General features: G+C 46.4%; 1 protein-coding gene across 1 annotated transcript in view; it reads right to left on the bottom strand.

Annotated features, from left to right (window-relative positions):
* Window positions 1-2,635: 2,635 nt before the first annotated feature.
* The window catches only part of LOC139276822 (nicolin-1-like), a 32,830-nt gene continuing 18,012 nt past the window's right edge, over window positions 2,636-17,453 (bottom strand). Inside the window, exons 5-7 of the mRNA XM_070894820.1 lie at window positions 5,096-5,275; window positions 3,693-3,797; window positions 2,636-2,893 (exon numbers count right to left, since the gene is read on the bottom strand). Coding sequence (XP_070750921.1) covers window positions 2,852-2,893; window positions 3,693-3,797; window positions 5,096-5,275 — 327 coding nt within the window. The 3' untranslated portion in view covers window positions 2,636-2,851. The remainder of the gene's footprint in view (window positions 2,894-3,692; window positions 3,798-5,095; window positions 5,276-17,453) is intronic.

Raw genomic sequence — 17,453 nt, forward strand, 5'->3', positions numbered from 1 at the left:
TCCCGCTTTGAGCCCCGATCTTCTGCGCCTGAAGATTGTGACATCATTGCCATGCGATTTGCCCCGGCCCCAAAATTCACCCCTAAAACACCAGCAGCTGCAGGAGGCGTGGCTTGGGCGGCCGCTCCTGGGGCGAAAATTAAAGGCGAGGTGGCCGAGTGAGAAATAAAAGTAAACTTACCATCTTGTTGGCGTTGCTGATCTGGTTTCTTCATTGGGTCCTGGCACTCTGGGCTGATTGTGCAGCACCCCTGCTCCATGGTGGTCCAGGTAGGTCCCTCTTTACTTTGCAGAGTCAGCAGCGTGGGCCCTTCTCTTTAAGTGAGGGAAGGGCCCCTCGGATGAGGCAGCGCTGCACGGCCCAGTGCACAGCCCCAGGAAGGAAGTGGATTTAATGCTCCACTTTCTTCTGGGGGCAGAAACCTAAAGTTTGAGAGGGGCGAGACTTCAGCCTCGCGCTAAGTCTCACGCACCCCCCACCCGCCCAAATGTACTTGCCCCCAAACGGGGAGATACTGAATTTCTATCTGTTCATTTCCAAGTAGTATGTGACCTCCATATTCTTCCTACCAAAATACCATCTCACATTTATCAATATGGAAGTTCCTTTGCCAAATCTGCAAGTTTATACATGCCTTCCTATATTTGGTTGTAGTTCTCCTCTGTATTAACTACACCCCGCAATTTGAAATTGTACTTGCGATTTCAGAGTCCAAATCGTTTATGTAAATTGTGAACAACAGTGGTCCCAGCACCATTCCTTGTGGAACACCAATTCCCACCTTTTACCAATCTGAGTAACTACCTTTAACCCTGACTGGTTTGTAGCCAGCTTTCTATCCATTCTGCTACTTGTTTCCTGACTCCACATGTTCTGACCGTAGTCAGGAGTTCAGTACCTTATCGAAGGCCTTTTGAAAATCCAAATATATTACATCTACTGAATTACACTTGTCTACCCTTTGTTACTTCTTCAAAGAATTCAATAACTTTGGTCAAGCCTGACCTTTACTTTTGGAATTTGTGCTGACTATTAAACTTTCAGTGTCTATCTGTTTTTCTGTTACATCTTTGAGTAAGGATTGCATTATCTTTCCTACCACTAATTGAGCTAATTGGTCTATAGTTCCCTGGATTTTTTCTATCTCCCTTTTGGAATCACATTAGCTATCTGCCAGTCCTCGAGCACTATTCTCTTGCCTAACTTTTCACTGTGCGTGGACACAATCCAACCAGACCAGAGGTTTTATCCTCTCTTAAGTTTGATTAGTTTATCAATTATCTGCCCCTTTTTCCATCCTAAATGTCTTTATATCATTTTTGACCCTTCGAATGCCATGCCCACCATGTTAGTCTCCCTCATAAATACTGACGTAAAACAACTGCAAGTATTTAATACTTCTGCTATTTTCCTGTCATTACCTGTGAGTTTATCGTATGTATCCCTTAGTGCCCCTATCCCTGTCCTGACTTTTATCTTTTGCTATTATGTGTCTGTCGAATACTTTACTATTTGTTTTTATATTCCTTGATAATTTAATTTTTCTTTGCTTTCCTAATTAAAATTTTTTTTTTTCCGAACCTTTTGTCATCCTCTCCTTTGCTGTCTATATACTTCAATTTTGTTCTTATTCCTTTTCATCCATGGTGTGTCGTTTCTGGCGAGTTTGTTCTTGGTCTTTAGTAGTATCTATTCTCCTGGACCTTATTGATCACCATTGTAAATGTTTCCCACTGCTGCTCTGTTTCTTTGTTTGCCAGTAATTGTTTTCAGTTTATTTTCTCTAGTTCCACTTTCATCCCTTAAAATCAACTTTTTTCTAATTTATTAATTTGGTCTTTGTCTTGTGTCCTTTTCAATCTTCATCTTATTATGTTGTAGTTGCTATTGCCTAGATGTTTCCCTCTGCTTACTTCTCTTATCTGTTCTGGTTCATTTCCCATCACTCGATCCAGCAATGGCCCCTCTCGTGTTGGGCTTCTATATACAGTCCACAAATTAAAATTAAAGCTGGCCCACCTCCATCACAGTAAACAACACATGAAAAGAATCAGGGGAAATGTCCAAGGGAGCAGACTATCAGACATTAAAGTGTTTTACATTCTAAACACGAAGCAAATAAATGTTGCCAGTGTGAAACACAGAGAATGTAACTCTTTGAACAAAAAAAAAGATTTACATTTTGCATTGAAGGCAAGAGTGGTGGTAGCCTCCCTCCAAAGTCACATATATTCGTTAGATGCAGTGTAGGATTACTCACGCAGTCACTCCTTTGGTCATTCTTCGCAAGCTTTTCTGATCTATTGGTTACTTTTCCTCCCATTTTTTGAAGGTAGTTCAATGGCAGCTAAAACCATGAACTCATTGAATGGCGGTGCAGGCTCGAAGGGCCAAATGGCCTACTCCTGCATCTATTTTCTATGTTTCTATGTTTATTTTGCACACCACTATGCAGCTGGCAAGAGCCCCAGTCTCCCAGGACTGTACAGCACTATTAAAGAGGCACATTTTCACTTCATCATTACATTTGTTTATTTGCAAAAATAGGAAGTCTGGCTCCAGATTTTGGGTCCAACTAATCTGAAAAACTTGCACAGCTTAATAATGGCTCTTTCTACTACAACACGTTTACAATAACAGTGCATTACGTTTATTAACTTTGTATATAAAACGCAAGTGAAGTTAAAACAGTTTGAAATGAGCTCAAATAGCAAAAAACTAGCTCCCGTTTCACTTCAATGTTCAGTTGGGGCATCAAGTACTTTTCATGTCGACCTGCATGCAGTCACAAACCAGGTGTTCTGAATCCTCCCATCCTCCCAGCAGGAACAGTCCTACAAGATGGGCCAATCAAGTGTAGGATAGCAGGTTGACATCGTAGGAACCATCCACCTGTGGGCAGGACATAGGAAATGCCTGGTGAGACTGACTCCTTCATGTTTGAATACATTTCAATTCATTGCCTTTTTTCTCTTTCAATAATCCTTCCTTCTCTCCTGAACTACAGTTCTACAGGTGTGAATCATCTTCCTGTACTTTGCCCGTGGCATTCTTCATGTACGGGTCTGGACAGTGAGCGTGGCAAGCTGGTGGACTGTAGAGGCTATCATAGCATATTCTAATCCTGTCTTCAGCTGACATCCACACACAAGGTGGCCGAAATTGCCCTACGCCCCGATTGGTCAGGGTAACCTACTGGGGCCGGGACTTCCTGCACCCGTTGCAGATGTCCCGCCCTTGCTGCTTACTTGAATTTAGTGCTCCTCAAAGTGGAGCGCAATCTCACGTGCTCCAGTTCCTTTAGGGACGGGTCCCGGGCCACTACTGGGCCGAGTACTGCAGCGCTACGCAGATGCTCCGTGTAGTGGGCACGCTTCAACGCCCCTCCCCTTCACAGTGGGCAGTCTGCAAGGCCTCTGATGGCGCCAACTAGGCCACCAGGGCCTGCAGCACGGCACCTAAAACGGAGTGGCGGATTGCACAGTGGTGGTCCGGACCACGCAAAGTAACCGGTAATGCAGCCGACCAGAGAGTCGGCAAAACATCTAACATGGTGGCGTGGGCACTGGTGCCCTCCCCTTTAACTTCCGCCCCGTTTGACACCGTGGCCAGCCTCGCGGGGTAGAAAGGGGTCCCACTTTCCATTCTGCCCATTTGTAAACTACACCAAGAGCCAGATACTGACACTTACATCAAACCGACCGACACGTGCAGTCGATGGATTGTTCCGGACCATTTCTGTTAACACCCACATCTGCTGAACACTGGAAGCCACAACCTCTGGATCCGGGAGTCCCTGTTAAAGGACATGGATAGTTGAAGAAAGTGAACAAAGTGCAGTGACTGCACCTTATCCTCCACAGTCCTGCTTGTACTCTCTCCAGTTTCATGGTGACACTATTATTTACCATGGCCCCTCAGTTCACAATAACATTCTTCTCACCCCCTCAGTGCTGCCACTAACTCCTCGTTTCCTTCCTTCCCCCTTCCTTCCCACCACTCTCGTTCCCATTGCATCAATGACTTCTTTCCTTTTGCATTCCTCCCACACCCCCTTTCTCTCTCTCCGCTGTCACCCTTTTAATTCCCCCCTTTTCTGCTCATCCCGCATTCTATTACACCAGATCAGCTATGATCCAATAGAATGGTGGAACAGGGTTGAGGGGTTGGATGGTGCTAGCGTTAGTGTTTTCTTAGAAGAATCACTCAACACTCAGGGTCAGTTCCAATGCTGAAGCAGCTTTTATTACGCTCAGCGGGAAGGAAAAACTCAGGACCGTATCCAGGTTTCTCTTCACAGAACAAAGAGTTACATGTACCTTTATATGTTTCACAACAGTTACAAAACAGTTTACTGCAGCTACACAGCCCATCACGGCTGGACACAAGCCAATCACAATGATTATAGATTACATATAGGTTATTTTAACCCAATAGAATTCCCCTTATGTCTCAGGAACCATGTGTTCGTCTTTTGTCAGCTTGGGCTGATTGATATAGGTTCTCTCACTAGTTCTTTCTTCTTGGAGAAATAATTGGTATATAGCCTTGTTTACAGCAAATGGTTTCCCTCTTATCTTTCTTCCTGAAATAATTGGTTTCATGGCCTTGTTCACAGGAGATGGTTTCCTTCTTATCTCTGTCTTCCCAGGCATTCCTACAGTGGGCCTCACAGGGTTATTGCTCGGTCAGTGAACGTTCAACAGTTCACAGTTTGACTACCTGATTTCCCATAATGCCTGGGCAGCCATTTTATGTGTGTGTCCATTTAAGCTTATGTGAGTTTTAAATATCCAGCAGGTGCCTAATGCCTAAGTCTATATATATTTCTACTCTCTACAACAATTCCCCCCTTTCGGTAAAGGGACTAGTCCTAGTCCCCTTTTAACCGACCGTACTGCCTTTATCTGATATTTGTGCACTGCCCGGTACTCCTTGCCTCAACGTGCTGGCCAGTCACGCGGTTTCAGGAGTCCCGGTTGCTTAGATCAAATTAACAAAGGCTAGCTCCTCCCGTCCCCTTATCAAACAGGCTTGTTTAATATCCAGGGAACGGTGATTGGTCCGTTTCCGCCGTTTGTGGCGCCTGCATACCTGGCAGGCCATCACGCCCCATGTTATTGCTAAGATTAAGTGTATTCCGACCAGTGTGTGTGAAATTTGACCCTCCGCGGCGAAAACCCGGTCAGCGGGATCTTCGGGCACTTTTTTGCGGCGTTGCTTCCACGTACGACCGGGGAGAGATGTAACGCCGCGGATTGCGTTACCGTCGGACTTTTGTCACTCTTCGCCACACCCAGAATACAGACAGGTCAAACCTATCGGTGCAGCCCAGCCAGCAGCGGTAAGTATGAAAACCTGAAAAAAAGGTAAGTTAAAGTTTTTATTTTTTAAATCTTTTTCAGTAATTTAGTAGGTAACGATTTTGCGAATGTTTTTTGCAATTTTTGATTTTTATTTTTCCCCCCCCCTCCCAAGGCCTCTCTTGCAGTGCTATCGGCCCCGGACTAAAGTTGCGGTTTGCGCCATGAATCCTCATGCAATGCTGACTTTACCAATGCGCATCTGGATGCAAAGAAACATAGAAACATAGAAACATAGAAAATAGGTGCAGGAGCAGGCCATTCAGCCCTTCTAGCCTGCACCGCCATTCAATGAGTTCATGGCTGAACATGAAACTTCAGTACCCCCTTCCTGCTTTCTCGCCATAACCCTTGATCCCCCGAGTAGTAAGGACTTCATCTAACTCCCTTTTGAATATATTTAGTGAATTGGCCTCAACTACTTTCTGTGGTAGAGAATTCCACAGGTTCACCACTCTCTGGGTGAAGAAGTTTCTCCTCATCTTGGTCCTAAATGGCTTACCCCTTATCCTCAGACTGTGACCCCTGGTTCTGGACCTCCCCAACATTGGGAACATTCTTTCTGCATCTAACCTGTCTAAACCCGTCAGAATTTTAAACGTTTCTATGAGGTCCCCTCTCATTCTTCTGAACTCCAGTGAATACAAGCCCAATTGATCCAATCTTTCTTGATAGGTCAGTCCCGCCATCCCGGGAATCAGTCTGGTGAACCTTCGCTGCACTCCCTCAATAGCAAGAATGTCCTTCCTCAAGTTAGGGGACCAAAACTGTACACAATACTCCAGGTGTGGCCTCACCAAGGCCCTGTACAACTGTAGCAACACCTCCCTGCCCCTGTATTCAAATCCCCTCGCTATGAAGGCCAACATGCCATTTGCTTTCTTAACCGCCTGCTGTACCTGCATGCCAACCTTCAATGACTGATGTACCATGACACCCAGGTCTCGTTGCACCTTCCCTTTTCCTAATCTGTCACCATTCAGATAATAGTCTGTCTCTCTGTTTTTACCACCAAAGTGGATAACCTCACATTTATCCACATTATACTTCATCTGCCATGCATTTGCCCACTCACCTAACCTATCCAAGTCACTCTGCAGCCTAATAGCATCCTCCTCGCAGCTCACACTGCCACCCAACTTAGTATCATCCGCAAATTTGGAGATACTGCATTTAATCCCCTCGTCTAAATCATTAATGTACAATGTAAACAGCTGGGGCCCCAGCACAGAACCTTGCGGCACTCCACTAGTCACTGCCTGCCATTCTGAAAAGTACCCGTTTACTCCTACTCTTTGCTTCCTGTCTGACAACCAGTTCTCAATCCACGTCAGCACACTACCCCCAATCCCATGTGCTTTAACTTTGCACATTAATCTCTTGTGTGGGACCTTGTCGAAAGCCTTCTGAAAGTCCAAATATACCACATCAACTGGTTCTCCTTTGTCCACTTTACTGGAAACATCCTCAAAAAATTCCAGAAGATTTGTCAAGCATGATTTCCCTTTCACAAATCCATGCTGACTTCGACCTATCATGTCACCATTTTCCAGATGCACTGCTATGACATCCTTAATAATTGATTCCATCATTTTACCCACTACTGAGGTCAGGCTGACCGGTCTATAATTCCCTGTTTTCTCTCTCCCTCCTTTTTTAAAAAGTGGGGTTACATTGGCTACCCTCCACTCCATAGGAACTGATCCAGATTCAATGGAATGTTGGAAAATGACTGTCAATGCATCCGCTATTTCCAAGGCCACCTCCTTAAGTACTCTAGGATGCAGGCCATCAGGCCCTGGGGATTTATCGGCCTTCAATCCCATCAATTTCCCCAACACAATTTCCCGACTAATAAAGATTTCCCTCAGTTCCTCTTCCTTACTAGACCCTCTGACCCCTTTTATATCCGGAAGGTTGTTTGTATCCTCCTTAGTGAATACCGAACCAAAGTACTTGTTCAATTGATCCGCCATTTCTTTGTTCCCCGTTATGACTTCCCCTGATTCTGACTGCAGGGGACCTACGTTTGTCTTCACCAACCTTTTTCTCTTTACATACCTATAGAAACTTTTGCAATCCGCCTTAATGTTCCCTGCAAGCTTCTTCTCGTACTCCATTTTCCCTGTCCTAATCAAACCCTTTGTCCTCCTCTGCTGAGTTCTAAATTTCTCCCAGTCCCCAGGTTCGCTGCTATTTCTGGCCAATTTGTATGCCACTTCCTTGGCTTTAATACTATCCCTGATTTCCCTAGATAGCCACGGTTGAGCCACCTTCCCCTTTTTATTTTTACGCCAGACAGGAATGTACAATTGTTGTACTTCATCCATGCGGTCTCTAAATGTCTGCCATTGCCCATCCACAGTCAACCCCCTAAGTATCATTCGCCAATCTATCCTAGCCAATTCACGCCTCATACCTTCAAAGTTACCCTTCTTTAAGTTCTGGACCATGGTCTCTGAAATTACTGTTTCATTCTCCATCCTAATGCAGAATTCCACCATATTATGGTCACTCTTCCCCAAGGGGCCTCGCACAATGAGATTGCTAATTAATCCTCTCTCATTACACAACACCCAGTCTAAGATGGCCTCCCCCCTAGTTGGTTCCTCAACATATTGGTCTAGAAAACCATCCCTTATGCACTCCAGGAAATCCTCCTCCACCGTATTGCTTCCAGTTTGGCTAGCCCAATCTATGTGCATATTAAAGTCACCCATTATAACTGCTACACCTTTATTGCATGCACCCCTAATTTCCTGTTTGATGCCCTCCCCAACATCCCTACTACTGTTTGGAGGTCTGTACACAACTCCTACTAACGTTTTTTGCCCTTTGGTGTTCTGCAGCTCTACCCATATAGATTCCACATCATCCAAGCTAATGTCTTTCCTAACTATTGCATTAATCTCCTCTTTAACCAGCAATGCTACCCCACCTCCTTTTCCTTTTATTCTATCCTTCCTGAATGTTGAATACCCCTGAATGTTGAGTTCCCAGCCCTGATCATCCTGGAGCCACGTCTCCGTAATCCCAATCACATCATATTTGTTAACATCTATTTGCACAATTAATTCATCCACCTTATTGCGGATACTCCTTGCATTAAGACACAAAGCCTTCAGGCTTGTTTTATTAACACCCTTTGTCCTTTTAGAATTTTGCTGTACAGTGGCCCTTTTTGTTCTTTGCCTTGGGTTTCTCTGCCCTACACTTTTCCTCATCTCCTTTCTGTCTTTTGCTTTTGGCTCCTTTTTGTTTCCCTCTGTCTCCCTGCATTGGTTCCCATCCCCCTGCCATATTAGTTTAAATCCTCCCCAACAGCACTAGCAAACACTCCCCCTAGGACATTGGTTCCAGTCCTGCCCAGGTGCAGACCGTCCGGTTTGTACTGGTCCCACCTCCCCCAGAACCGGTCCCAATGCCCCAGGAATTTGAATCCCTCCCTGCTGCACCACTGCTCAAGCCACGTATTCATCTGCGCTATCCTGCGATTCCTACTCTGACTATCACGTGGCACTGGTAGCAATCCCGAGATTACTACTTTTGAGGTCCTACTTTTTAATTTAGCTCCTAGCTCCTTAAATTCGTTTCGTAGGACCTCATCCCTTTTTTTGCCTATGTCGTTGGTACCAATGTGCACCACGACAACTGGCTGTTCTCCCTCCCATTTCAGAATGTCCTGCACCCGCTCCGAGACATCCTTGACCCTTGCACCAGGGAGGCAACATACCATCCTGGAGTCTCGGTTGCGGCCGCAGAAACGCCTATCTATTCCCCTCACAATTGAATCCCCTATCACTATCGCTCTCCCACTCTTTTTCTTGCCCTCCTGTGCAGCAGAGCCAGCCACGGTGCCATGAACTTGGCTGCTGCTGCCCTCCCCTGATGAGTCATTCCCCTCAACAGTACCCAAAGCGGTGTATCTGTTTTGCAGGGGGATGACCGCAGGGGACCCCTGCACTACCTTCCTTGCTCTACTCTTCCTGTTGGTCTTCCATTCCCTATCTGGCTGTGGACCCTTTCCCTGCGGTAAGACCAACTCACTACACGTGATACTCACGTCATTCTCAGCATCGTGGATGCTCCAGAGTGAATCCACCCTCAGCTCCAATTCCGCAACGCGGACCGTCAGGAGCTGGAGGTGGACACACTTCCCGCACACGTAGTCGTCAGGGACACCGGAAGCGTCCCTGAGTTCCCACATGGTACAGGAGGAGCATAACACCCGACCGAGCTCTCCTGCCATGACTTAACCCTTAGATACACTTAAACTGGTAATAACAATGTTAAAAGTTACTGACCAATATAAGAAGAAAAAGAAAAACTACTCACCAATCACCAGCCAATCACTTACCCCCTAGGCTGTGACGTCACCTTTGTTTTTTTGCCTTCTCCCTGTAGCTGCACCGGTACGCCTCTCGCCGACCCCGGACTCGCGCTGCTCCGAGCTCCCGCCTCCTCGACTGACTGCTCCGAGCTCCCGCTGGCCTTTATAGGCCTCTCGCCGACCCCGGACTCGCGCTGCTCCGAGCTCCCGCCTCCTCGACTGACTGCTCCGAGCTCCCGCTGGCCTTTATAGGCCTCTCGCCGACCCCGGACTCGCGCTGCTCCGAGCTCCCGCCTCCTCGACTGACTGCTCCGAGCTCCCGCTGGCCTTTATAGGCCTCTCGCCGAAATTTAGGCCTAAAAATGGTAGTGCAGCGAAAATAACAATTTTGGCGTAAAACTACCGTTTTCCCCGACAACCGAAATTCTAGCCCATTGACTCTTATAAACAGAGTACAACTCCTTAGGGTACAGTTCCACAGGCTCAGATAGTCTTCACCCAGATGGCCATTCTTCATCTGTGAGCCTTGAAAATGACCAGTCAGCAGACCGTACGAGCGTGGCAGGCATCACAGCCGAGCCTAATCAGTTCCCATCCAACATGCAAACACACGTATTCCAGCAAGGGTCACGGAGAGTAATGAGCAGTAGCGATGCTTTTCTTCCTCCCCTTCACTGGCCCAAAAATACTAAGCCCAACTGCAGCATCGACAATGAGTTCCAGAGTGTAACTTGTGGTCTGTATGGCCCAGCATGATTCCGAGGCATTCGGCAAATTTCTGTTTTCTAACTATTATTTTATATTATTCTACCGTATCTATCTTATCTGATTAGACCTTTCAGGAGTGACATTAGGAAACACTTCTACACGCAAAGGATGATAGAAGTTTGGAACTCTCTTCTGCAAACGGCAAGTGATGCTGGATCAACTGTTAATTTTAAATCAGAGATCGATAGATTTCTGTTAACCAAAGATTTTTAAGGGATGTGGTGTATTTGGACTTCCAGAAGGCATTTGACAAGGCGCCACATAAAAGGTTATTGCACAAGATAAAAGTTCATGGGGTTGGGGGTAATATATTAGCATGGATAGAGGATTGGCTAACTAACAGAGAACAGAGGGTCGGGATAAATGGTTCATTCTCTGGTTGGCAACCAGTAACTAGTGGGGTGCCACAGGGATCAGTGCTCGGACCCCAACTATTTACAATCTATACTAACAACTTGAAAGAAGAGACTGAGTGTAACATAGCCAAGTTTGCTAATGATACAAAGATGGGAGGAAAAGCAATGTGTGAGGAGGACACAAAAAATCTGCAAAAGGACAGAGACAGGCTAAGTGAGTGGGCAAAAATTTGGCAGATGGAGCATAATGTTGGAAAGTGTGAGGTCATGCACTTTGGCAGAAAAAAAGTCAAAGAGCAAATTATTATTTAAATGGAGAAAGATTGCAAAGTGCCGTCGTACAGTGGGACCTGGGGGTACTTGTGCATGAAACACAAAAGGATAATATGCAGGTACAGCAAATGATCAGGAAGGCCAAAGGGGATGGAGTATAAAAGCAGGGAAGTCTTACTACAGCTACACCTGAAATACTGCATGCAGTTTTGATTTCTATATTTACGAAAGGATATACTTGCTTTGGAGGCAGTTCAGAGAAGGTTCACTTGGTTGATTCTGGGGATGATGGGGTTGACTTATGAGGAAAGGTTGAGTAGGTTGGGCCTTTACTGATTGGAATTCAGAAGAATGAGCGGTGATCTTATCGAAGCGTATAAGATTATGAGGGGGCTTGACAAGGTGGATGCAGAGAGAATGTTTCTACTGATGGCGAAGACTCGAACTAGAGGGCACAATCTTAGAATAAGGCGCCACCCATTTAAAATAAAGATGAGGAGAAATTTCTTCTCTCAGAGGGTTGTAAATCTGTGGAATTCGCTGCCTCGTGGAAGCTGGGACATTGAATAAATTTAAGACAGAAATAGACAGTTTCTTAAACGATCGGGATAAGGGGTTATGGGGAGCGGGCGGGGAAGTGGAGCTGAGTCCATGATCAGATCAGCCATGGCGGAGCAGGCTCGAGGGGCCGTATGACCTACTCCTGTTCCTATCCTTCCCACCTGAAAAATGTTTTAAACCCTTTACCTACCTTTTTCTTCTTTTTCTTGACTCTCGCTACTTAAGGGCTGTTTTTGAGCCAACCAACTGTCTAAATTATGATTGCTAGACTAATTGCATCACAGACGAGACCAGATCAATCCCAGGATTACGTAGAATATACAGCACATAAACAGGTTTTCAGCCCAATCGGTCCATCATGGTGTTTATGATCCACTCGAGCCCCCTCCTATCCTTGTTCATCTAATTCTATCAGCATAACCCTCTCTTCCTTTCTCCCTCATATGTTTATCTAGTCACCCCTTAAATGCATCTATACTATTCGCTTCAAGCACGCCCTGTGGTAGCAAGTTCCACATTCTCACCACTCTCTGGGTAAAGAAGTTTCTTCTGAATTCCCCATTTGATTTATTGGTGACTATCTTATATTGATGGCCTCTAATTTTGCACTTCCACAAGTGGAAACACACTCTCTGGGCCCAAGTTTCCACATGATTTGCGCCTGACTTTTAGGAGCAACTGGTGGAGAACGGACTTTCTTAGAAATCGCAATTCTCTACATTTTTTTTTCTGCAGTTCTAGTCAGGTAGAACAGTTCTACTTTGGAACAGAATTTTTTCTTCAAAAGGGGGCGTGTCCGGCCATTGAAGCCTGATTTCAAAGTTTCCACAGTGAAAACGTACTCCAAACTAAAGTAGAATGGAGCAAGTGAAGATTTTTGTAGAACTGAAAAAACCTGTTCTACACATTAAAAAATCAGGCGCAGGTACAAATTAGGCGTCCAGAACGAGGTGGGGGGGGGGGGGGCGGAGGGAGGGAAGTCATTAAATTTTACAATCAATCCTTATTTCTACTTCTACAAATATTATACAAATAAATCCAACCTGAATAAACATTTATAAGCAAAGAAAAGATTAAATAAACCATCTTCCTACCTGTGTGAAAGTGCTCCAGCCATCGTTCGTTGCCACGGGGGGGTGGGGAAGGAAACCGAGGTTTGTCGCCGCGGAGGGGAGGGAGGGGAAGGAGACAGCGGTTTGTTGCCGCGGAGGGGAGGGAGGGGAAGGAGACAGCGGTTTGTTGCCGCGGAGGGGAGGGAGGGGAAGGAGACAGCGGTTTGTTGCCGCGGAGGGGAGGGAGGGGAAGGAGACAGCGGTTTGTTGCCATGAAGGGGTGGGAGGGGAAGGAGACAGCGGTTTGTTGCCGCGGAGGGGAGGGAGGGGAAGGAGACAGCGGTTTGTTGCCGCGGAGGGGAGGGAGGGGAAGGAGACAGCGGTTTGTTGCCGCCGCGGAGGGGAGGGAGGGGAAGGAAACTGCCGTTTGCCGCCGCGGAGGGGAGGGAGGGGAAGGAGACAGCGGTTTGTTGCCGCGGAGGGGAGGGAGGGGAAGGAGACAGCGGTTTGTTGCCGCGGAGGGGAGGGAGGGGAAGGAGACGGCGGTTTGTTGCCGTGGAGGGGAGGGAGGGGAAGGAGACAGCGGTTTGTTGCCGCGGAGGGGAGGGAGGGGAAGGAGACAGCGGTTTGTTGCCGCCGCGGAGGGGAGGGAGGGGAAGGAAACCGCCGTTTGCCGCCGCGGAGGGGAGGGAGGGGAAGGAGAATGCGGTTTGTTGCCGCGGAGGGGAGGGAGGGGAAGGAGACAGCGGTTTGTTGCCGCGGAGGGGAGGGAGGGGAAGGAGACAGCGGTTTGTTGCCGCGGAGGGGAGGGAGGGGAAGGAGACAGCGGTTTGTTGCCGCGGAGGGGAGGGAGGGGAAGGAGACAGCGGTTTGTTGCCGCCGCGGAGGGGAGGGAGGGGAAGGAAACCGCCGTTTGTTGCCGTGGAGGGTGGGGAGGGGAAGGAGACAGCGGTTTGTTGCCGCGGAGGGGAGGGAGGGGAAGGAAACCGCCGTTTGTTGCCGTGGAGGGTGGGGAGGGGAAGGAGACAGTGAGAAGGCTGCAAGAAGCCTCAGTGCTGATGGCAATGTGCTTTTATTAAAAAATGTTCAAAAATTAAACAGCTACCAAGAACTACAAAAATGGCCGAGTGCCAATGTTTTTTTCACACTGAGCATGCGCGAACGCTCCAACGCGCACGCGCAGCCGGCAGGAAAAATACTAATTTAAATAGTACCCGCCCCCTCCCACTTACAAAATCGGTGCGAGTGTAGGCTCCGCCCCCTGGGCGCCGCGCCAAACAGACAAGGAGCTGCAAAGCGCTCGAGAATAGCGCGTTTTTTTTCTGGCGCCGTTTTAGGCGCGATAAACGGGCGCCCAGCTCGGAGGGGTGCCCGTTTTTTATCCTGTGGAAACTTGGGCCCTCTGTGTCTACTCTATCAAAACCTTTCAGAATTTTCAAGACCTCTATTAGAATACCACCGAACCTTCTCTTTTCAAGAGAAGAGAAAAGAGATCCAGCCTGTTCATTCTTTCCCGATCGGGAAACCTTACATTTCCGGTTATCATCCCCGTAAACCTTTTATTTGCACCCTCTCCAGTGCCTCTATATCCTTTTTATAATATGGTGACCAGAACTGTACACAGTACTCCAAGTGTGCTCGACAAGTTGAGCATAACTTCTCTACTTTTCAATTCTATCCCTCTAGAAATAAACCCGAGTGCTTGGTTTGCTTTTTTATGGCCTTATTAACCCAACACATCAATGTAATACACTTGTTGGCAGACCCACAAAGCCCATCTGCAGCAGGATGGGTAAACTCCTCCTCAGTTCTCCTATTTCTTAAAGTTGGTTTGGATATACAGCCATGATCTGATTGAATGATGGAGCAGACTCAAAGGGCCGAATGGCCTACTCCTGCTCCTATTTCTTATCTTCTAGTTGACAGCAGGTAGAAAAGATGGCAGCAGCCAGAATGCCTGACACCTGCTTTTATCTCAGCTGTTATTTTCACAAGACCTGCTGAAGATTTGGTTCCTTTTGATGTGATTAAAAAACACAGCGAAGTTTAAAAGAATTTCTTTTTTAAAGTACAGGTACTTCAATTGGAACCAGGAGTAAAGTCACTAAGCTGACACTGACTACGTTAGCCCACTATGGTAAGTTCACTGTTGGAATCTGCTGGGAAAGTACTATGGAGTCAATTTTGTGAAAATGCAAGGCATGTTTTATTTAATTTGTAATTATTACATTTTTGACATTATCATAAAAATGATGATGATTCAGCCATTTTCTTCTCTCGAAGTTCCTGTCTACCCCTATAAATGTGGTATTATTGGTGAGATTTTCCAAGAGCTTGCATTCAACCAGCACGGAACTGAATACTGTTGGCAGCTCAGCAGATTTACTGATCTGCGCTGTGTATGCAAGGCTTCCCTGGGATTGTGGGGAAAAAATTACATCTAGGTTTAACAAATTGCTGTGCAAAGTGTCATGAACTACACAGCTTGTGCTGCAAGTACTGCACAGAGTTTCTTAATCGATAAGGGAATAAGGGGTTATGGGGAGCGGGCAGGGAAGTGGACCCGAGTCCATGATTGGATCAGCCATGATTGTATTAAATGACGGAGCAGGCTTGAGGGGCCATATGGCCTACTCCTGCTCCTATTTCTTATGTTCTTATGTAGTTACTGTACATTGGGAAGTCCAAAAGCAACTCCCTTGTGTCTGAAAGCTCCCTCTCCCAGTTTCACTCCAACCTTTTTGGTCTGGCCTCTGACACTGCTCCAGCCAACCTCAACCCAAGCTTCAGGAACAGTCGGCCAAGTTTTCCATTTGTAGTGCCGGCCGTAACCCTGGCGGGGCTACAATCAGAAAATCTAGGCCAGGATCTCATCATTCCCCTTGGAAATTCACAATCCTCCAGTCTAAACTCCGCGCAGTCCTCCAGTCTAAACTCCGCGCAGTCCTCCAGTCTAAACTTCAGCAACATCAGACTGTAGCTATTTGCACATTCATAAATCACTTTATTCTCTTCAATTTTGGAGCTGTTTATCTCATCGTTTACCTTTCTGTCGTTTCATAATTTGACTTTTGAATGTCACCTTTTAACCTCTTCTCAGCTTTGTAAAATGACTAATGACAGACTATTAAAACCATTATTTGCCTCTTTATAATAGTATCTATCTGACTCTCGACTTTTATTTCATGTACTCCACTCCCCCTCAATGTTTATCGGTGCAATGAAGGGGCACTCTTGAGTTACTTGTCTCCAGTTCTGAAGGACGGTCTTGACCCAAAACCTTAACCAGTTTGTATTTATTTTCAGATTTTTTTTTTCATTCCCGGGCTGTGGGTGTCGTTGGCAGGACCAGCATTTATTGCCAATCCCCAATTGCCCTTGACCCGGTGGTGGGGAGCTGCCTTCTTGAACCACTGCAGTCCTTGTGGTGAAGGTACTCCCACAGTGCTGTTAAAGAGGGAGTTCCAGGATTTTGACCAGCGACGATGAAGGAACGCAGATATATTTCCAAATCAGGATGGTGTGTGACTTGAAGGAGAGCTTGCAGGAGGTAGTGTTCCCATGCATCTGCTGCCCTTGTCCTTCAAGGTGGCAGAGGTCTTGGATTTTGGAGGTGCTGTCGAAGAAACCGTTGCGAGTTGCTGCAGTGCATCTTGTAGATGGTACACACTGCAGCCACTGTGCACCGGTGGAGGGAGTGAATGTTTAAGATAGTGGATGGGGTGCCAATCAAGCAGCTGCTTTGTCCTGGATGGTGTTGCACTTCTTGAGTGTTATTGGAGCTGCACTCATCCAGGAAAGTGGAAAGTATACTATCCTGACTTGTGCCTTGTTGATGGTGGAAAGGCTAGCTTTGCATTTCGAGTGTGTGCATTTCCAGTATTTTCTGTTTTTATGGAAGTGTGACTGCAACTTGGTTCAATTTCTCAACCCAAGGCGGCACATACACATTATTTAGTTGTTGGTTGATGCATTATGGTATAACTCGAAGGTCCGAAAACTTTTTCTTTTCGTGAGCCCATGACAGGAACTGATATGTGCTGGTTCTCGAGCTGAGGTGTGAGAATAGAATATAAGAACTGGAGCAGGGGATCATGGCTGATCTTCTACCTCAACTCCACCTTCCTGCATTCTCCCCGTATCCCTCGATTCCATTAGTATCCAAAAAACTATCGCTCTTTGTCTTGAATATATTCAACAACTGAGCATCCCCAGCTCTCTGGGGTAGAGAATTCCAAAGATTCACAAGCATTTGAGTGAAGAAATTTCTTCTCATCTCAGTCCTAAATGGCTGACCCCTTATTCTGAGACTGTGACATCTACTTCTAGACTTCCTAGCTAGGGGAAACATCCTCCTAGCATCTACCTTGTCAAGCCCTGTAAGAATTTTATGTTTCAGTGAGATCTCTCATTCTTCTAAACTCTGGAGAATACAGGCCGAGTCTCTCCTCATAGGATAACCCTCCCATCTGAGGAATCAAGGCCCCAAGTTTCCACATGATTTGCTCCTGATTTTTAGGAGCAACTGGTGGAGAACGGAGTACCTTAGAAATCAGAATTCTCCACATTTAAGTTTTCTGCAGTTCTAGTCAGTTAGAATAGTTTCACTTTTGAACAGAATTTTTTTTCAAAAGGGGGCGTGTCCGGCCACTTACGCCTGATTTGAAAGTTTCCACAGTGAAAACATACTCCAAACTAACTTAGAATGGAGAAAGTGAAGATTTCTTTAGGCCTGAAAAAAACCTTGTC

Source organism: Pristiophorus japonicus, chromosome 12, assembly GCF_044704955.1.
Source record: "Pristiophorus japonicus isolate sPriJap1 chromosome 12, sPriJap1.hap1, whole genome shotgun sequence".
In the NCBI taxonomy this organism is placed as follows: Eukaryota; Metazoa; Chordata; class Chondrichthyes; family Pristiophoridae; genus Pristiophorus; species Pristiophorus japonicus.